At 48.6% G+C, this 22198-nt stretch overlaps 1 protein-coding gene across 1 annotated transcript in view; it reads right to left on the bottom strand.

The window, feature by feature from the left end:
* TNR (tenascin R) overlaps positions 1–22198 on the bottom strand; it is a 31051-nt gene that overhangs the window by 5468 nt on the left and 3385 nt on the right. The window contains 16 exon segments of the mRNA XM_031064149.1: positions 2938–3070; positions 4071–4201; positions 4860–5003; positions 5264–5383; positions 6022–6165; positions 6681–6800; positions 6901–7173; positions 7804–8067; positions 8178–8267; positions 11943–12097; positions 12099–12117; positions 13977–14162; positions 17067–17217; positions 19620–19735; positions 20497–20760; positions 22112–22198. The exon segment at positions 22112–22198 is cut by the window's right edge and continues 273 nt beyond it. Coding sequence (XP_030920009.1) covers positions 2938–3070; positions 4071–4201; positions 4860–5003; positions 5264–5383; positions 6022–6165; positions 6681–6800; positions 6901–7173; positions 7804–8067; positions 8178–8267; positions 11943–12097; positions 12099–12117; positions 13977–14162; positions 17067–17217; positions 19620–19735; positions 20497–20760; positions 22112–22198 — 2397 coding nt within the window.

The following is a 22198-nucleotide window of genomic DNA, read 5'->3' as shown; positions in this document are numbered from 1 at the left end:
TTACAATCCAGGAAAAGTCTCTCTTGGCTTCTGCGTTCCGAGTAATTCCACGAGGCAGTGAGACTTTATATCTGCCGTTCACCTCAGAGGACTTACTGGGAAAAAAAACTGTGCATATATTAATTATTCTTCCATATGTCTTATACTGGAAGGGTGCACGGTAATGTCACAATGAATGATGAGGGATGTCATTTCTTGGACCATTTTTCTGCACTGTGTCTGAAACCCTGGGGTTTAAGCTGTCACCAGCATATTTAGACAGCTGTGAAAATACCAAAAACCTGTTCTCCTCTCAGGACTGCCAGCTCTAATCAAGTTTTATAACAGTACTCATTCCAGGGGGATTCTCCTGATTCTCCATGCCCTTGGAAATGATGGTGGACTTATGCTGAGCTAATTGTCACTTGCAAGCTGAGCAGGAACGAGGCTATGTGAGATGCCAGAGGTAGGTAGCATGGGCTGTGTGACTGTGCTACAGGTGTTCTCTAATGAGGAAACATCTTATTTTGTGGTCAGAGTTTAGGAGAGTCTTAATTATGACAATTATTCTGGCAGTATTGGAGTATCAACTCTGGAAACAAATTTTTCTTATTTAAGACAGAAGAGGGAAATAAAATACATCTTTTTCTTTGGTGTTGGTACGTAAGGATGATGGAATAAATGAGTGCAGAGCTGGCAATGTGGACGTGGTTTTCAAGGAAGTCTCTGTACAAACTGAGAAGGTGTGAGGGACCTTCAGATCTTCTGTGCTGTGTGTCCATCACAGCTGTGTAGTGCCCCATAGGACCAAAGCACAACCCTTGTCTGCTGCTCCCCACTTGGGTCTATTCCCCCCCACCTTGTGACCTGAAGACTTGAAAGTCATTGCTGTGTCCAAATGCTGAAGGTCCTCTCTTTTTTCTCCCCATCTTCATGGTCTGTAGCACAGCCGGGTGAGACATTGTTTGTATTTTATAGTATCCAACAATGAAAACTTCTTCAACAACAACCACTTTGGGCTCCCCTGAGCTCTGTGGAGATTGCTTGTTTCTTAATTTATATTCTTATCTTTAAGAGCCAAGGAAACCTTGAAAGACATTTCAAACCACTATAAACTATAAATACTGTATCTGTTTCTTCCTTTTGTCTCATCTGTATACAATTCCCCAAGAACCTTATGCAAACATGAAACAAAAGAGGCTGAGCTATTAATATGTCAGGGGGAATAGAAAAACCCCGGGATGTGTACTGTAAGCAGAAGGAAGCAAAACAATTTAAATTAAGCCTGAGTGGCTTTCTTTTTTTTTATTTTTATTTATTTATTGTCATTAAAGACAAGTCCTTGTTCTCTGCAAAGTGCCTTGATGCATTGCCAGAGTAAACTGAATTGCAGATCTGGATGCTTTGATGAGAGATGCTGTCCACGGATTGCATTGCCTTGGTGATAGCTCCTGGTTGCTCCTGTCCATCAATATTGGGGTAAGTGGGGAGAGACTGACCTGTTGCTAATGCCTATCTTCATCTTCAAAGCAAGTTAAATGTGTTGGATGCTGCATCAGCTGACAATGGGGACTAATGTTGCTGAGGTCTGACACTTCTGTTTGATGGAAAAGGTGCTCTCCTTGCCTGACATAAGTGGGTTTCTGCTGCTTTATCCCACCTGAGAAGTCACCCCCATGCAGCTTCATCCCTGACTCCCAAGCAGCTTCAAAGATTACATGTATTTTTCTATCTCCTGCCTGAATTGTACTGGATTTATGCACACATGTAAGAGGCAAGAACAACAGGAGAGCATGTTTTGTAGATGTATTAGAGAAGTCATTTCTTCTTTTGTTGATGTAAATAGTTTCTGTTATCTCTTAAAAGCAGGTGAAGAGACCTTTGCATGTAACTGAGATGGGGAAGTGTATCCACAGCAGATTCAAAGAAAGTTCTCCTAATTTGACAATTAAACTGGCAGCACAGATGGGAGAAATTTTGGTCGACATCATCTGGAGACTTCTCAGTGTCCAGGAAAAACATGATTGGATTCCTAGCCCTGAACAAGATGCATTCTGTCTGTAAGTACCCTGGCCTAGCCATGCTTTTCAAAGAGGATGAGGGACAATTTGTTTTGCATAACTTCTGTTATGAATGGTTGCAGAGGATGGGAGCACTGGTGACATTCTCATGCAAGCTTCATTCTTGGAAGAGTAAGTATTCTGTCTGTGAGGTTTGCGGTGACTGTGGATGCCTGCCTTTTGATTTCAAAACAAAACCATTCCCATTACTTTAGTGCCTTAGTGGATTGTGAATGCTCCAGAATGAGAGTGGAGCGGAATAATGCAATTAGATAAAGTGCTGTCTCTGCTGTCTGTGACTCTATTGGTGGTGGAGGAGATGCACCTACTTGGTATTTCCAGGGATACCCCAACCCTGAAAACTTTCAAGGTCAAATTCAACAGGGCTCTGAGCAACCTAATCAAGTTAAAGATAGCCTTGGTCACTGCAGGGGGATTGAAGCAGATGACCTTTAAAGATTCTTTCCAACCCAAAGCATTCTGATTCTTTGGTATTTGTGAGCAATCAGATCATGTCCACAGCATGGAGACACTGGCTGGGTCCTCTCCCAGCAGCATTCCTGTTGATATGTGTTGTTCATTTTAGTGGATATTTTTTCGTCTGTTTATGCACTTGAGGATGGACATGGGCAAGGCAAAGGGCATGGCAGATGGTTCCTGGTCTGAAGGTCAAACCCCCTTGCCCTGGGCTGGGTCTTGTGTTTGAATCATAGCTCCTTCAGCCGTTAACGTTTTGTAGCGAAGCAGCGCTGTGGGTCATGGTATTGTGAGTACCCCTCTTTGGATCATGAAGGAATGCTGCCTGAGGAGGGAAGGTGCCTAAGAGCAGTCCATTCCTACCAGTGTGACATGTGGGCCAGCCCCCACGTGTCTGGGTGGATGCAGAGTGAGGCCTCACCTGTGGTGAAGGTGGTTGAGATGAGGCCGCTGCGCATGGCGTTCTGGGCAGCCTGCAGGTGCACCGTGTACTCCGTGGTCTCAGAAAGCCCCTCCAGACGGATCCACGTGTCCTCTGCATCCACAATCAGCTCCTGTACATGGGTCCCAGAAGGAGGCAGACACCAAGAGCAACAGATGAGAAAAGCGCTGGGGAGCCTAAAGAGCAAGTGAGGAGGGAAGGGAAGCCACAAACTACTGCAGCCCTTGGAGCCTGGCTGAGGAGCATTGCATGATTGCTTACACCCCTGGGCTGAGTGAATGTGAGCTCAGCCAATATAGCCAACATTTCAGAATGGTTTGGGTGGGGGAAAGCAACCTGGTTTGGAGATGGATTTAAATGTTTGCAGTCAGTGTCCTCTGTTAGCTGGGTCTGTTGGGACCTGTGTGCCTTCAGTACAACACATGACTGATTGCCCAAGCAGTGCAAGAAACAGAGCTGGCCAAACCTGGTTATCAGCGAGTTTTAACTCTGTTGATTCCTGTCATGTCAATTTTTCTGGTTGTTGGCCAGTGCCACACAGCATTATCGGACCCCTTTTGCAAAGCTATTATCCTCTGGCTGCTGCAAGCCAATCATACCAGCAAAGGAAATCAGACTGTTTGCCATGACATATTTCTGATGGTGTTTGTTGGAGCTCCTCCAGACAGGCAGATGTGGACACACTCATTAAATAATCAAATGTATTGTATTGCAGAATTAATTAGCTGCCTGTGCCTATCTTCCTTTTTTGCAGGAAGGGCAAATGGCCTTTTTAGCATCTCTGCAGAATAATACTCTCCTGCCTCAGCTTGCTTGTGTTTCACAAGCTGTGAATTGCCCCCGTTCCTCCAATCTTTCCAGGTAACCCCTCTTTGCCCAGACCAGTAGGTGTGCATCAACATTTTACCTTAGGCAATCTCTTCTTACTTTTTCCTATCATCCTGCTTAGCAGGAAGTAGTGTCTGCCCTTCTGGCCTCCCTGAGCCACTGAGCATCATTATTTTGCTTTGTTTGGCTTCTCCTGCTTATTTTAACATGATCTTATTATTCCCTGACTGGATGAGGCTCTTTGGTGTGAGGACTGAGGCTCTTTGGTGTGAGAACTCACTCACCTTCCTGCTGCCATCTGTGGATCTGTAGGTCATGATGTAATTCTCAATCTCCCCCAGGGGAGGAACCCAGGACAGCAGAGCGCTCCGTCGTGTGACTTCACTGGCTGTCAGATTTGTTGGAGGATCCAAAACTGCAAGAGTGGATAGGAACACAGGGAAGTGCAATTTCTCACACACAGCCACCTCAACCCTGCTTCCCAGCTCAGTACACTGGGATTCAACCTTGCAGCACTGAGCTACAGCCCAAAGTCATCCTCAAACTCAGTTTCAAGACCTCATCGCCCATCCCCAGTCTTGAACAGAGCTCTGCAAACCCTCTAGAAGTCCTCCTCTACCTGTGTGCCACCTTAAGGGTAACAGCTGTGAAATTCATGTGCTATGGGGCCTGTCAAGCAAAATGGATTGTCATGTTCTTCTGGACTATGGCCTTGGGCAAAATAAAAGACCTGGTATGGGATCTGCTCAGGAAACCACAGGCAGGGGAAATCACCAAAAGAAAGGGATGGATGGATGGATGGATGGATGGATGGATGGATGGATGGATGGATGGATGGATGGATGGATGTTGAAAGAGTGAAAATAATGGTTGATGCTTGTTGATTAAAATCGTGTTCTTGTGTTGTGCCCTGCACTGATATTTGGGATTGGTGTTTGTATCCTTTGGGCACGTGGCTACCTCTATACCCACAAGAGCTATGTAACAAGAGCTTTGGCTCAGCCTTGCTGGCTGCTTTTCCTGGGGTGAGTGCATGGCTAGGGGTGAGGGGTGAGGGAAGGGATTGTACGTACGAGTGGTGAAGTTGGTGCTGATGGTCTGGCTGGTGAGAGGCCCGCTGGTGGCATACATAGACACTGTGTAGGTGGTACTGGGCAGCAGGTTGGTCAGCTGGTACTCCTGGTTGTCTCCATCCACGAGAATTGTTTCTCCTGCAACTGTAAGAAAAAATGGATGAGTTAGATAATCAAATTCAAAATGTGTCTCTGGATATGACCTCATGAATAGAAGCACTTCTATTGCTGAAACACCATAAGGTACTGTAAGCAGCTGAGCTGTAGTAGTGCTGCTCAGTTTGAAGGGTGGTCCAATTTTTCTCACAATCCCTATAAAACCCCAAAGCAAGGGCTCCTTCCCTTCTCCCTCTGTGAAGGGCTCCCACCCAGCTGAGGTGAGCTGAAGCAGAGCCCTGGTGTACCTGCACGGCGGGTGAGGATGAGCACGTAGCTTTCCACCTCCGACAGCGGCGGGTTCCACTGCAGCAGCGCCTCGGTGGGAGTGATGTTGGTGGCTGTGACCCCCAGGGGGACATCCATGGCTGCATGGGGGAGAGATCCAGAGAGTCAGAGGCATTGGGAGACTGGACTATGAGCTGGAAGAACTTGTGGCATATTTCTCTATGCCTTGCCCTGCTGCCCAGACACATGTGCCTGCACAGGAGTTAGTGCTGCCCAAGCTGAAATGCAAAGATGTCATAGCTTGTGTTACTCTGCTACCTGGGCTGCTCTTCCACTCTTTTCTAGATGCCCAGTCTGGCTTGTTAGGGATTTTCTTTAGGCTTTGAGGAGTCTGGAGATAGCAGAAGGTTTTATTCTTGCAGCAGATGCTGCTTGTGACAGGGCTTCCCTAGGGATTATTTCTGGAAATCTGTACTCTGTTTAGGAAAGGTTGTCGTGATTGCCCAGCAGCATGTTTCTGGCTTCCCTGTGCCTGATACACAGGTTTATCACTTTTACCCATGACTACCCATGCATATTTGGGACAGAGACATACTTCAAAAGCCCACACTGAGCCTTGTGAGCCCTGCTTATCATCTCCAGCTTGCATCCAGCCAGTGTGAGGTCCAGCTTGCTCTCAGTCACCTGGGTATTAGTGCAGGCAGGGACTGCCAGCCCTGGGCAGGGCTGGAGCTGACACTGTTTGGCTGTTCCCTGCCCACCAAGAGCTCCTTCCCACCTGTGTATGCAGTGATGGAGGCCAGCTCGCTCTCCTCCCGGCCCCGCACGCTCTTCAGCTCGATCTCATACTTGGTGGCAGGCTGCAGGTCCTGGAGGGTGTACTCAGTGGCATCCCTGGAGATGGCCATGCTGTCTGTCCTTCCTGCAGAGACGGAGCCAAGAGCTTTGACATCACGGCTGGGCCCATCCCTGGGACTCAGGAGGGGCTTGGGAGGGGAGGGCAGTTCCACAGGGCACTGGAGGTAACTGGGTTTTGTGCCTGCAGGTGCACTCCTGTGTGCCCAGCACCCTGCTGGCCTGGCCTTTCCAGCATCATCCACAAAACTAGGGCCAAGGGAGATGAGTTAGGCAAAACAGATGAGGGAGCTGGGATTTCAGGACTGAGCCCTGAATTTAACCATCTCTGGGGAGGGCATGCTGCTGGGGGCCATTCTGTGTGCCCCTCTGTGCCCAGCTGGCTGCAGTGGTCCCTTCCCATCCTCATTCCAGTCACCCCATCCTCTGCCCTGGAGCCAATCCCAGTTATTGGTGGCTTTGCCCAAGGCACTGAGGTGCTGCCTGGGTGAGGATGGCCTGGTGACTAACTTGGGCCAGCAGATGGAGGGAGGGCTGGAGCTGTGAGCTCAGGGCATGAACAGGAGTGGTGTGGCCCCTTACCTTCAGCAGCACGGTAGGATATCCTGTAGTGGTCAAAGGCAGCGATGGGAGCACTCCAGTACACCATCATGGACTCCTGGGTGACGTTGCCCACCCTGAGGTCCTTTGGTGCATCAATCCCTGGTGAGATGGAGCACAGAGAAGAGCTGTGGGAGGCAGGCCCACTCCCCATGGCCCTGCTTGCCCTCCCCTGCGCCTGCTGGGGGGTGCCCCGTGGTACCTGTAGTGATGGAGCCCACGACAGGCTCAGAGCTGATGGTGCCATGCACGGCCACCAGGGACACCAGGTACTCTGTGGATGGCTGCAAGCCCGTCAGGCTGATGTGCCTGCGGGTGCCATCCAGTGTGACCTGCTGGGCCTCCTCCTCCTCCTCGTCCCGGCGGCTGTAGGTGAGGATGAGACGGTCTGCTGGTGGGGAGGGGTCACTCCACGTGACATTCACACTGGAGGATGTCAGCTGGGAGAAGTGCAGCTGGGAGATGGGCCGAACGCCTGGAAGATGGAGAGGAGAGATGCAACCTCAGCCATCTGCAGATCCTTACCTCCATGTTTTTCCCACTGTTTGAATGGGAAATACTTAAAAGAGGTGGCAAAGCTGAAGATCTGGGCTCTCCATTGATCTGAAACTCTGCTGGGATCAAAAGGCAGAACCAGGAGAGGGGAAAATGGTGCTTTTCTCAGCTCCACCTGCAAACATTCTCCGTCCCAGACCCATACAGTGGGTGATGGAACTGTCCCACTGCAGATAGTATATGTTGTCTGCACTTCATGACTGCAGACTTTTCAGCCAGAAGTCCTTATGAGGTCCCCCAAGGCTTCATTTCTTCTTCTTATGGGCATACAGGCCACTCTGCCCACAGAGGACAGCATAGGGCTGTCTGTTTCCCCAATTTTGTCTTTTTAGCAAAGCAAGTGTGTTCAGTGCTGCTGCCCAAAGGGATTGTGCACCACATTGGTAGGGCCATCCTCCTTTTGGGGTCAACTGCTCCTGTGTGGACACATTGACCCCAGCTCTCATCCCCATCACCACCTCAAGGGTTTTAATGCCAGGGATGCAGTGGGCTGGTAGAGATGCCAACAAGGTCTGTGCCCTTGTCCCCATGCCAGCTTGTGTTTCCCTACCTGTGAAGGCATCCACGGTGGCCTCCAGGCTCTGCTGCCGCCCCCTCTCAGCGATGATGGAGATGGTGTACTCTGTGCCGGGCTCCAGCTCCGAGAGGGTGAGCTGTGACTCGTCCCTGGACACTGTCACTTCCGAGGCCATTCCCGAGGCGGGGGTGAAGGTGACGCGGTAGTGGTCGATGGGACCCGTGGCTTTGGTCCAAGACAGTGAGATGGACGTCTCAGTGGAGGCTGTCACCAGCAGGTCCCGGGGGCTGTCAAGCTCTGTGGGAGAGGGTTGGTGCAGAGCTTTGTCCCCATGCACACACTGTTCCATGGGGGCATCTGACCATAGCAGCCAGCTGTGCTTGGAGCAGGCTGGGGGCCAAACTCACCAGTCCTGGCATTCATAGTCGCTGGCACGCTCTGCTGGGTGTCCATCACGGCTGAAATCCCAATGCCATACTCGGTTCCTGGCACCAGATCTAACAGGGAGGGCAAAGAACATGACAAGGTTTGAGAGCAGCACCTGGCAGAGTGACCTCAGGGCCCTCCAGGGCATCCCTCAGGTCAGCAGTTCCTCTGCACATTGCAGAAGAGCTGAGTCTTTTCGAAAAGACCATTTTTGGATGCCATTGGACGGGGAATTTGGGTTATTTTAGCTCAGAAACAAGCCATTTTTAAAAGTTGTTGCTGAGGTCTGCTGCAATTACTGGCGGTGAGACAGAAGCTCTTGTGTGTGTGAGCTGAGATGGGAATGATAAAGTAGCTGTATTTTTTTCCAAAGTGATCAAATATTGTCACAGGGCTGGCGTCTTGGGGAGAAATAAACTATGCAGAGTAAATGAAATGGACGTTAATTGGGAAAGGTGCAGTCTTTCTGGGAGCTGAATCAAGCCCTGTTCTTTAGGGTGGACATATCCTGAGGTGCCTCTCTCGAGGAACTTGGGAACTGAGCTCGTCCAGCTCCTTTCCTCTTGCACTGCTTTATCTCCATGGAATATCTCTTGCCTCTGCCTGTCACTTCTGCTTGGCTGCTGGTGGCTTTATTCCCCTCTTCCCTGTGCTTCATGATCTTTCCCACAAAGTTGGAAAAATCCATACTTTCCAGCTCAGCCTCACTGGGCCTGACCCAGGGGCAGCATCCCCCAGAGCCACCAAAACCTTTCCCAAGAGGTCAGGAGAGAGGAACACTCTCCTCCCCTGCTTTTCTCCTGCTACAGTGCAGTCTTGGTGATGGGGAGAAGATGGACCTGCTCAATAAGTGTCAGAAGTATTCTGGAAAGAAGAACCTGGTAGAAGGTACGAGAAGGAAGAAATGAGAAGGAGGATTTAAACTTTTTCTCTGCCAGCTCTTTTGGGATGAGCAAAATTATGGTTATTTCTGTGCAAATGCTGAATTTTAATAGGGATTATGGGTCAGGGCCAGGCTTGCTGCACTTTTAAGTGTAAATCTTTGATAAACTCTGCTCAGTGCTATTCCACACTGCTTTTCCTGCAGATAGATGAGATTGGCTGAAAGAGTTGCTGGTTACTTTCATACCATGGATCCCATCAGGTCCTGGGTGACTGGAAGAAAAACCCCAATGAGTTTTGCACAAAGTCCAACAAGACTGGAGGACATGACTACTCTGTACATAACGAGCTGTGGGAGAGGCTCATGTGCCATCCACATTATGACTAGTATAGCTTTTTTTTTTCTTTCCTAGCACAGTGGCTTTTTCATTATTTTCTGCTATGACTAGGTTGTTTTTTTTATTTTTTTTAATTGGTTTGTTTATAACACAGTACACTGGGGACTGGAAGTAATGCACTTGTGTGATGGTGGAGGCACTATATAAAAAAATCACTCTCTACAATTGACTTAAGAATCTGCATCTCTGCAGCTTGCTCTGGTTGGGTTTCTTGCAGCCTTGCTTGAGTCTGGAAGAGTCTTGGCAGCTTTTTCAGTTTTATTGAGAAAAACAAGAGACTTTAGGCTCTTGCCATATATTCCAAGGCAAGCTCAAGTTAAGCCATGGATATCATCTCAGTGTGTGTCACTGTTGTACTTCTGCCCAGGAAGGGGAATTTGGCCCATTTTTAATGCTTTTTCTCACCTAGAAAGCCAATAAATGTCCTAAAGAAAAGCTAGCAGGAGTCCAGCACCGAGTCTCTGATCTCATCCTATTTCTCCCCACGCATCCTCATCAAGAACACAAAAGAAACCAACCCTGATGTTTTTCTTCTTTCTGTATTCCACATTTTTCAAGACAACTGCTCTAATTGCCTTGCTGCCCTCCAGCCTTTCTTGTGACTCTGCTGCTGTGCCTGTAACTTTACTTTTGGCTTTCCCACTGACCTTTCTCCTATAACTTCATATGGCAGATTCCTGAGCCCTTGAAGGTCCTGGGAAGGCAGAGAGTCAACATGGAAGAACCTGTTGTCCTTCCATACTTCAAGATGATACTTCAAGAACTTCAAGATGAATGAGAACGTTTCTGCATATAATTCTTGTCTTTGCTCAAAATATGCCACTGGAGCAGCAAATCCATGAGGTAAGCAGTTCTAGTCAAAAAACAAGGAAATCACACCTCACATGGTGCTTTGCTGTGTTGCTGCATAAGGTGTTTGGGGCTTTCCTGGCAGTGGGAGGTGGGTGGTGTTTGCAGCCCCTATGCTGGCCTGAAAAATGTGCCACTTAAACGACTTGTTCAAAACCAGCATCTCTAGATTTGGGTCTGCTTGGAGCCCAGTTTGGAAAAAGGCACAAAACTCGGGCAGCCTGGCTGCCCATCACTGCCCACAGGGCATCATCACCCATGGCTCTTTCCAAACAAGCAAAAAAGAGAAGGGTGAAATAATATTTTTCTGTAGATCAGCCTCAACAGGCTGCTTCCCATTTCTCCCTTTGCTCCTTGCCAGCTCTATTTGCCACCTGGACAGATGACACTGTTGAGTCAGGAATGGAAAGAAGACTCCAGTCTTCAGGTGGATCGGAAGGCAAAGGGGTTTGATGAAAGTAGCTGGGTCTTTTTACAATGTGACCCACTAAGGTGATACTTGATTGGTTTCAAAGTAGAAACATCTCATATTATTGGTGACTATGAACAGCACACTCTGGAGAACTATATCTATAAACAATGGTTACAGAAAGAGAGATAATAATTGTTTGAATTCTTTCATCTAAGTTTTCCACAGCTTCCCAGGATTTTTGTGGGAGAACCATTTCTCTCTCTGTTCAGAGGATATATAATTACTGTAGGGGAATACAGTATGGGTAAATGAAGGTGGTATAGAATGTAATCTTATCCCCTAAAGAGTTGCAGCTGAACCAATTACTAAAGATTAGGAGCAGGCCTGATGTTAACAGGGCACACCTGTAGCCAATCAGAAGAGCGTTATAAAAGAGTGGATTGGTGGGGGCTGGAGTCAGTTGGCTGCTGTGAGGACAAGGAAGAGTCAGTGCCTGGAGGAGCTGCCTACAAGAAACATCAAGGAGGTATGAAACTCTAGCAATATGGAACCTTTGCAATATAATGGTAATAGAACTCATGCACTGTCATGACAAGAAATTACTACAGAGTGATCCTTGCTGCAGGTGCACCCAGACCCATACACAGGGGAAAATGAGTTCTGTCCCAAGGAAAGCCTTCTCTCCAGTAAACTCCAGAACAATCTCAAACATATGCCAGCACAAGGGCAGCTGAGTCTTAGTGCTGATTTGGGATCTCCTTTGCCCTACCTGGCCGAGAGGAGGGGGAGGAAGGGCACTGTGCCCATGTTCACAGGGGTCCGAGGAAGAGGGAAGAGATGAGGATTTGACTCCATGTTTCAGAAGGCTTGATTTATTATTTTATGATATATATTATATTAAAACTATAGTAAAAGAATAGAAGAAAGGATTTCATCTGAAGGCTAGCTAAGAATAGAAAAAGAAGGAATGATAACAAAGGTTTGTGTCTTGGACAGAGAGTCCGAGCCAGCTGACTGTGATTGGCCATTAATTAGAAACAACAACATGAGACCAATCACAGATCCACCTATTGCATTCCACAGCAGCAGATAACCATTGTTTACATTGTGTTCCTGAGGCCTCTCAGCTTCTCAGGAGGCAAAATCCCAAGGAAAAGATTTTTCAGAAAATATCCTGGCTCCAGGGTGCGAGGGTGCGTGCATACCTGCGAGGGTGGCGCGGGTGGTGGGGCCGGCGTGGCGCGGCACCAGGAGCTCGTGGTAGTGCTCCCCGGCCAGGGTGCTGTAGACCACCCTGTAGCTGTGTGCCTCGGCCTCGCTGTTGTCCCACGCGAGCTCGAGGCTGGGGGGGGGCTCCGAGGTTCTTGGGGGCGTCGATCTCTGCGCGACACAAGGGACAGAGGCACGATGTCACCGCGGGGAACACAGCCCTGCCACGGCCAGGGGGACAGTCAGGAGATCCCTCCTCCCCTGAGCATGGCCTGGCAGGAAGGGCTGGAACATTTTCTCTCACCCCCTGCTCAGCACAGGCTGGGAGATGGCACCCAGGAGGGTGACACAATGCTGGCAGCATCATCGGTAAGTTGGTTTGGCAGCTAGTTCTGTGTTATTTCAAAAAGAAAACTCTTTTCCCCCATGTGAAGGTAAAAGAACCTGAGGCACTATGAGTGAAAGGGCTCTGTAGTAGCCATGCATTGGCCTGAACTGTTTTCAGAAGAAAACCTTGAGCATCTTTACAGGCTCATTCACACTCAGACACTGCCCAAAGGGTTTGTTTATTGGTGCTGCTTAGGCTGTGTACTGAATCTGCTCTGGTTTGCACAATAAACCCCTCTGGTGAGCAACAGCTGGGGCTGGGCACCAGTGGACAGTGGGTAATGGTGATGGATCTGAGTTTGGGGGGGTCCTTTTATGTTGCCTTTTAGAAATAGAGTGAGGAAGGCCAAGGCAGGAAATCAGTTGGGGTAAGCATCTCATCTGAAATATTTATCTACAGAGATATGTACACACACAATTCATGTCCCACAGTTATTACTGTAGGAGCCTCATAGCCAGCAGTAATGTACATGACAATTTATATACCATAAACCAGCACGGAAATACACGCTCTGACTCCTCCTTTATGGCACAGTAAATTAAATCCCTTAGCTATCTGCAGGCTTAACATTAATTAAAGTTTTACTGACCAGTTAGGGCGCTCAGAGAAGATATAAAATAAGATAACCATGTTTCTGGATGTGCTGGTTTCGGCTGCTTGACTGCTGATTCCTTGGTCAGGGCACCTACCTTGGCTTTTGACGCTGAGTGAAAGTGAGTGTCCCCTTGAACTCAGACCTGTGCTGAGCATTTTGGCACTTTTGAGAATTGTTCATTGAGCTGTGGGTGCTCTTAAGGACATAAACTGCTGAGTTCTAGAATTCTAAGCTGTGGGTCTGAAGGGGCACTGGAGCTGGTGGGGATGTGTGTCCCAGGCAGCTTCAGCCTTGATGCTACGCCAAGATATGGCCAAGATGGGGTTGGTTTGGGGTTTGTCATCTAAATATGGGAGTTGAGCCCATGCATGCCTCATCACTGGCATCTGGGATCACCTGGACTGCCCTGGGGACTATATGAGCATCCCTGGGGGCACAGGGCATTCATCACAGCTCTCTCACTGACACCCATTACAGCTACAATGCAACTCATGCCCTTCTCTTGAGCTGGCTGTCGACAATAATCCCTCTTTGACTTTTTATGGTGGTATTTCCCAGAATTTGGGAGAGTTGGGTGGAGAAAGGTGGAAGCTTTGGGGACACCAAAGATGACCTTTTGCACTGGAGGTTTAGTAGCTAAATAGCCACAAGCAGCAGGGGTGGAGGCAGAGCGCAGTTGTAGGGTGCATATTTTAGGGTGAGATGGATCATTTGCTCAGTGATGGGATGCAAGGCACCTGCATCCAGGTGTCACCATTTACACCTGCATCTTAACCACTATGTTTTCATCCCACTTCTTCCTCCTAGCACATTAAACCGCAGCTCACTTGCACCAGGAGAAAAAGAGTCATCACCAACCCCCAGCTGCAAAAACCCCTCAGCTTTTCCTCCTTGCTGCAGGACAGCCCATCTGCAGACCGGCAGCAAGCCACCTACCCATGCTTGCCAAAGAGACTCAGAAATTCACGCCCAAGAATTCAGTTCTCACCCAAAAATTCAATTCACGCCCAAAAATTCAGCTCTCCCGGCAAGGCCAGCTCTCTGTACCTGTGGTGAACTGTGCAAAGGCGGGGCGGCTCTCGTTGGCGCCGCGCAGGGCGCTGACGGCCAGGTGGTAGCGGGCGCCGGGGCGCAGGGCCTGCAGGGAGTACTGGCCGCGAGGGGGGCTCCACTCCACGAAGGCCACCGTGTCCGAGACGTCCCGCACCAGGATCTGCGTCGGGCCGTCGATGACTGCGGGGGGGAAACGGGCACCTGTTATTGCGGGAGAGTTGGATGGGGAAAGGTGGGAGCTTTGGGGACACCAAGCTTCAGGAAAGCTTTAGGCTGACCTTCAAAGCAGCTGGAATTGGGATTTGGGGACAAGAGAGACATGCCATGGGCAAGAGGCATGACTGACTCCAAGATACTTTGGTCCTCATGGTTCCCAGTCCCTTGTCCCAATCTCCTGGCTCTTTGCTGAACCCTCTCCACTTTCTGTGGACACTAGAGCAGGACCCAGCAGCTCTCTCACTGACACCCATTACAGCTATAATGCAACTCATGCCCTTCTCTTGAACTAGTTGTCCACAATAATTCCTCTTTGGCTCTTTAAGGTGGTATTTCCTAGGATTTGGGAGAGTTGGATGGGGAAAGGGGGGAGCTTTGGGGACACCAAGCTTCAGGGATGCTTCAGGCTGACCTTCAAAGCAGCTGGAATTGGGATTTGGGGACAAGGGAGAGAGGTGGCGTGGGCAAGAGGCATGACCCTGACCCCAAGATACTTAGGGGGTTTGCCCAATCCTTTGTCCCAATCTCCTGGCTCTTTGCTGAACCTTCTCCACTTTCTGTGGACACCAGAGCAGGGCCCAGCAGCTCTCTCATTGGCACCCATTACAGCTATAATGCAGCTCATGCCCTTCTCTTGGGCTGGTTGTTGACAATAATTCCTCTTTGGCTCTTTAAGGTGGTATTTCCCAGGATATAAAACTCCTGTATCTAACTGCAACACATGTTCTTTGCTCTTAGATAGCTGCTCGTACTTTTCCATTGAAAAACCATGTCATTTTCCTTTGTGCCCAGCTCTTCAAACTATCCAAATAACTTTTATTGATGTTCTTCTATGCAATTTACTCTTTTCTGATCCTTTCCGTCATTGGCAAAATTTATCAGCAACAGTATTCTGTCTTTTGAAAGGTGTTGACAATGTGTTAAATAACGTGGGGCCAAGGACAAGATCCAAGTGTTGAGAACTGAGGAATGTCTCTAGAAATGTTCCTGCTTTGGTGCCAGCTCCTGGTTTGTCCTTAAACTGAGGAATCAGCTCATAAAGCTGTTGGTGTCTTGGCAATGGGAAGAGAGGAGAAAATGCAACTGCTCTGGTGAATCTTCATAACTAGCTGGGTGTGGGGTTATGGTTGGTGTCCAAAAAAACCTTTCAAATAAATGGTTTTTAGAAAAATTAATACCAGAGGTCTCCTGGGAGACCTTTATGGACGTTTCTGCCTTTTTTTTTTTTTTTTTTGGAAGAGATTTTGGCCTTTTCTTCCTCCACACCCCCCAAACACTCAACCTTTGGAATTCCTGGGCTCAGGCATGGCTGATGGATGCTTTGAGTCCAGCAGGACTGGATGGATGGATGGATGGAGCCAAGCCTTGCCATCGCTCCTGTGCCATGGCAGTGCTCATACATGAAGCCTGCTGGGCAGTCTGTTTTATCACTTGGATGATCACAAGGTGGGTGAAAAAGCCCACTTTGGTTCTGTAATTCGGACTATACCATATACACATATACCTGATATAATGACAGTATATAATAAGGGTCTGCTGAATGCTGCACCTGGAAGTTCTGGGGGACAAGCTTGTGGGCAGGGATGGGAAGGACTGGGGAGGGGTTAGAAAAGGACATGGAGGAATTTGGAGTAGTGAGGTGAGGTCTGTGGGCAAAACAGCAGAGGAGGGAGCACAGCTGGGAGTCCCAGTGCTCAGGTAGGAGCTGTCTGTCCAGCTTGGCCAGGACCAGCTCATGCATACCCTCAATCTCCAGCTGCTTCATGCTGTCCAGCCATCCAGATGATCCACATCTACTTATCCCTGTGGCATAAAACCATGCCGTTGCTGCCTGATCCTGGCACAGGATGCTGAGGAAGAGCAAGGGTGGTGGGGATGAAGCTCTGGGGGTGGTGCAGAGGAAGGCAGACACCAGCACAGGGATGTTCCATGGAGCACAGATCCCGGAGCCCTCTGCTCCACCTGCACTCCCTGCAAAGGTCAACCCTCGAGTCTGAAGTACCAGCTTGTATTTTTGCTGACTTCCCAGGGAAAGGAAGTTTCTGCCTTGACCAGGAGATGTCTCTATTAAGCCACGTCGAGCTGAACGCGGAGGCAAAGCAGGAGGAGAGGACTGCGCTGGGAAAGATCAGCCCTGCAACAACCTGCTGCGGTGGAGGGACCCTCCCTTCACTCTCACCGCTGCCTCAATTAGCAGCGCCTCATTACAGCCCTCCGGCAGCTATTTAAGTGCTGTTTCCTCTCGGAACAGCTCAGGTGGAGCTAGCAGACGTCTGCCTGGCTTTCAAGGCAGCCTGCAGCAGATCTGGTGTGAAGAGACTCCTCTCCCCCGTGAGCTCTGCCCATCACTGCATCTCCTGAAGACCCAGCTGAATTTTCTCTCGTCTACAGGAAGGACCAGTGAGTGGGCAAACAAACTGGTTAGGAAGGGACATGCTGTTGCTCCTGGCTCCCTGCCCTGCTGCCTGATTTGCCTGAATAGGTGGGAGTTGAGGGCATTTAGTGGCACAAAAGCGGGTGGCAGTTTTAATCTCTCATGTATGAGTAAGTAATACATTTGTAGATATATTTCTTGAGGGCATGCAGCCTCCAGAACGTGAGATTAGCAGAGCCTTATAATTTATCAATAATAATAATAATAATATCTAGAGAAGAATAATTTATCCTTTTATACAGTAAAAGCAGAACTGAGTCTTCACTCCCAACCCCATTAACCTCACCACAGCTTCTGCACATGTGACTATTTAGGAGCGAGAGGGACAAAACACTGCACAAAGAAGCTGTGGCTGCAAGTTTCATCCCTGCCCATGGGACTTTATTTCGGGCCCAAGCCCTGGGCACTGCTGCCCCCAGGTGAGGCTCACTCACGGGTTGAGACGCTGTCAGAGGTGGGAGGGCTTCTGGCTTGTTCCTTCAGGGCCACCACGGTGACAGTGTACTCCTCCCCCGGCTTCAGCCCCGTCTGGTTGAAGGTGGTGACGGTGCTGGGGAGCTGGGCAATCACACCACCCTCGTTATTCTGTCAGGGAATGAAACAAGCATTAACCCTCCCCCAGCAGCTGGTGTTTTGGGGGGGACTGATGCACAAAGAGGAGGTGCCCCCCATGTTGCATCCTTCCACAGCCTCTCTGCATCCCCAAATCACATGGTCACCTTGGCACACCCCAGCATGGAGACAGAAAGCTGGGATGAGGTCACCCCCCAAGCGTGGAGTGCTTGTGTTGTTGGGCTGCAAAATCCTCCCCATCCCTCCTCCCTCCCCAGCTTCTGTGTATTTGTGCCTCTGCTGTTCAGAAAGAGGAAAGATGATTAAACCAAAGCCTTGGCTAGGCTTGTTTTCCCTGCTCTTCAGGTGCCAGGAGCCTTTTGTTGTTGATGTATAGGTATGAAGCTGTGAGGTCTTTATTTTGCTGTCACCTGCTTTTTAGCCATCTTTAGTACACTCATTTATGCCTTGTGGTTTTGCCCTGAAAAACTGTGAGGCTTTAAACAACTGCACATGTCACCTTTCCTGCCAGTGCTTGGACAAAGGACCTTTTCTTGCTGCTGTCTTCACTAATAACATGCTAAACAAATCTTTGCACATAACTCTCAATTCATATTCATCCCTTTTCTCATTAAACAGGAAACCTTCCATTTCAGCCCTCAGTTACCATTTTACCTTTCCTAATTTTCTTTGCTAAATCTGTCTTCTCTTTGTCTTTTTCCCCACCCCATCCCCAGTGCAGGCAGCAGATGGGCAATCCTGCCTGACCCAGCTTTTGTGGGGGTGAGAGCATCAAAGAGTCCATGGAAGGAGAGTGGAAAGAGCTTTGCAGGAAGCTGCAAGCATCCTTGTTGGGCTGCTGAGGACCAAATTAGCATTTCCTCACCCAGTTTTTGGGAAGACAGGTCAGTTTTTCTCACAGAGGTGGTGATGCTGCAGTTATAAAGTTATAACTCTGTTGTTTTTAGCCTTTGGGAATGGGTTTTGGGTTTGTTTGAGGTGTGGCAATGTTTTGGCATGTACCCAAGCAAGCACTGCTTGCAGGGCAGTAAAGGACACAGCACCCTCTGCCTAATTTTAGGGGAAAAGGCAATAATAGAGACTCCAGAAAGGCCAATTTTGACAGCTGATGGGCAGGAACACGACTGTGACTTTGTCTTAACTCATGGATTTGAGAACTTTAAAGCCCAGCAAGCTACATCCCTTCTATACTCAAGACCCTGCATCCAGGAACAGACATTCTTTTGCATTTTATCTGCCTTTAAATCCCAAAATTTTCCCATGTATTTTTAAGTTTAAGCTTAAAAACAGAAAAAAAAGAACCAATGGTTTGCATTTATTTGCTTCAGGGGGATGCTGTTCAGCTTAATTCCTGAGTAATAGTGAAATGTTTGAAAGAGCTATTTTTTCCGACCAAAAGTTTTTCTCTGACATTGCTGTACTTTTCAGCTTTAATCCTGAATGATCACCTGATGGTGACTGCAAATTATCCCAGGGTCTATACCTGCATTACATGAGCTTCAACTTCTGACACGATTTGCATGTGGATGTAGCCAACATCACACCAATAATCTCCCAGCAACTCTTTGGGAATGAGAGAATTGAGTTATTTAAGGCAATTGAGCTCTTGCTTTGTGCTGTGCAATGATACTTCATAGTTAAGAGTATTTAAAACTTTGGGGCCAAATTCTGCAGTTCTCCACTGCCCAGAGCTGCCTTGGATTCCAGTGCAGGTTTTTGTACAAGTGAAAACACCATAATTGAGCCCTTAATCAGCATTTCTTTTGCTGCTGGGGCTTGAATGCTCTTATAAAGAGGCTCCATGTACAATTGGAGCTATACTTATGGCTAAATGGTGTAGAAATTATGAATATAGACTAAATACTTGATGTACAATTTTTGTTGCTGTGCACAGAAAACATGGGGTATTTAGGGCAACATTTTTATCCTTTCATCTTTTCTGGCACCGTTTCTACCTGCTCGTCACTGCGATGAAAATTAAAATTCCATGGCAGGAATGAAGTGTGCGTGTGACTCGGGGGGGAGCTGAAGGTTCTTGTCTGAGAGCCAGCAGCTGCTCACTTTGATCCAGGCTGCTTTGGGGAGCTTAGTGTAGAGAGCAGGGCGAGGAAGAGGAGGAGGAGGAGGTGGAAGAGTCATTGCAAAGGAGATGGAAAGGAAAAAGAGGGTGCGACAACAAGAGTGAGGCTGGAAGGGTTTTTTTTCCCATCACTGGATTTTTTTTGGGGGGACAATTCTTTGAGGACATACATGTTTTGACACAAAAACTAATGGGGAAATGCAGGCTGGCAGTCTGGGGAGTCTGGTGTGCAGCACAGAAAGGGCAAACACAGGCTGGGTGTCTGGGGAAGGAAGCTGATTTAGGGTGCTCTCACTGCGTGCACCCTGCAGTGCCAGGGGTGTGGTAGCAGTACCTTGGGGATGAAGCTGATCTCCCAGCCGTCCAAGGGGAAGGAGAAGGGCTCCCACTGCACCTCTGCTGTTGTCTCTGTGATGGTCTTGAACTTCAGCCCCTGTGGTGTGGCGAGGCCTGCAAGGGAGCAGGGGTGGTGAGCAGAGAGGGGTGGGTGTGCACATGCTGTACCCACCCTGCTCCCCGTGGGTATTTTGTTATCTGAGCAACAAAAACAGGGAAACTTTTGGTGTCTGTTAGCAAAATTCCTTTTTCCCTGCTCCACGTGGGTTGGAGGGAAAAGAGGAAAATGCCTGGACATATGGACACTGAAGCATCCCACTGCAATGTGGTGTGAACAGAGTGAATGATGGGGCTGCAAAGGGCTGTCTGGATAGTTTCTGGTTTTCCCCTGCCCTCTGTATCCTCAGTCTCCAAGAAACCCCTCTGGAGGTTGGCATTACAGCTTGATACTCCTGTTTTCCTCTGTGCATCACGGTCCTGGTCAGGACTGTGTTTCTCCTGATGCACAGCAGCATCCGCTCTTGCTGCACCATCATGGGGAGTCATCACGGGGAACCATCCGTTCAGGACGGGGAGGAGAACCTGAGATTTACATGTCATATTGTAGCATTTTCTCTGATGAAAAAATGTAATGCTTTGAGCTACATTCTGGGGGCTGCAATCAAACTCTGAAAGCTTTTTCATCCAAACAGAGAGAATGGACACATTTCCTCCTTTCCTATCTCCCTACACTGATACAAGTTTTAAATTTTTTTTTCCTTCTTTTTGAAGGCTCAAGTTTCTGCTGCTAGTTTTTTTAATGCAAAAAGTGAGCCAGCTTGAGCATCCCCTCAGTACACATGGGCAGCAAGCAACAAGTGCAGTAGGATACTTACTGGTCATCACCCTGGAGGTAACGGGGATGCTGAAGACATCACTGATGACTGCATAGACGCTGACATTGTAGGCAACCCCTGGCTCCAGATCCGTGATGGTGATGCTGCTCCAGTCCCCAGGCACCCTCTGCTGGAGCTGGGAGCCCCCTGGCACGGCAGGCTGGTAGGACACCACGTACTCAGTGGCTGCCCCCGGGCTGTCCCAGGCCAGCTCGATGGAGCTGTCGCTGATCCCCGTCACCCGCAGGTTCTCAGGGGGAGACACTGGTGGGAAGGACAGAGGCATGGAGAGTGTCAGGGTGTGCCTGGCTTATTCTTCCACTCCTGTGGGAGGCTGTGTAGGTCTGCTGGTGGGCACAGGCTGGGTGTTATGTGGTACCTGTGGTTGTTTGAACAGCTATAACAAGGTAAAGGCTCAGGAGAACCTGTTGCACTGTTTAGCCCCCATGTTGGGATGTGTGGGAATTTATAAAATTAGAGGGTTTTGGGAAAATTGTAAAAGATAGGTTTTAGAGATAGTAGAATTGTGATTAGAGTTAAGTAGTAGCTATAAAATTGGTTAGTGGAAAAATTAGGTAAGAAGTAGAAAATTAAGGATAAATAGAACAATGTTTGTGTATTAACGTTTGTTTAGAATAATTTTTTAAGTTGTAGAAAAGTATATTTAGTAAGATATTAGGAATTTCTAAGCTTAACAATGGAGTTTTGTGTAGTGTGTTTTAAGGCTTACAAGCAGGTATTATATTCTAAATAACCAAGCCTTGTTTTAACCAAAGGTATGTGTGCTTATAGTGCTTGGATAGAACTACTGTCAATATGCTTTTGCTTTGTGTGGTTGGTCAAAAAACTTTTAAAGTAAGTTGTAACATTAAGTTCTTTATCTGCTGCCTAGGATGTGAGCTGCTGGCACCTTCCCATTGTCATAACCATGTAATGAGACTGATGCTGGAAAATAAACCAGCTCAAGGCACGTCCCTAGCAGTCTCATCCTGTTTGTGATTTGTACATAGCCCCAGCTGGCTGGGATGAACATCAGCTTTTTGCTCACCTCCCAGACTTTTGTCCATGGTGTCTTTGGGGACAGAGATAACAGGATGGAGGGGCTCAATGTGTCCCTAAGTGATGCTCTCTGCAGGTATGGAGCTGATGCTGGAAAATAAACCAGCTCAAGGCACGTTCCTAGCAGTCTCATCCTATTCATGATTTGTGCATAGCCCCAGGTGGCTGGGACGAACCTCACTAACTTTTTGCTCACCTCCCATGGTGTCTTTGGGGACAGGGATAACAGGGAGGTAGCCACACTGTGGGACCTCAGTGTATCAATCCTCTGTGGGTATGGAGCTGATGCTGGAAAATAAATGAGCTCAAGGCACGTGATTTGTACATAGCCCCTGGCTGGCAATAGGATGAACCTCACCAGCTTTTTGCTCATCTCCCAGACTTTTGTCCATGGTGTCTTGGGGGACAGGGATAACGGGGGGGAGGCCTCAGTGTGTCCTAAGTGATGCTCTCTGCCAGGTAAGGATTCCTCTCAGCTTCACGGCGCTCCTATGGGACTCTGGTCACCTCGGAACCCTTGCTTATGCAACACTTAAGCCTGGCTTAGCTCCTGTACCTGCGGAGCAGTCGTGCCCGCCGTAGCCTGTCTCGCAGACGCAGAGCCCGTCGCGGCAGAGCCCGCGGGCGCCGCAGCCCGCGGGGG

This window comes from Geospiza fortis, unplaced genomic scaffold, assembly GCF_000277835.1.
Source record: "Geospiza fortis unplaced genomic scaffold, GeoFor_1.0 scaffold399, whole genome shotgun sequence".
In the NCBI taxonomy this organism is placed as follows: domain Eukaryota; kingdom Metazoa; phylum Chordata; class Aves; order Passeriformes; family Thraupidae; genus Geospiza; species Geospiza fortis.
The sequence above is the reverse complement of the archived record's forward strand: the minus strand, read 5'-3'. Positions and strand labels throughout refer to the sequence as shown.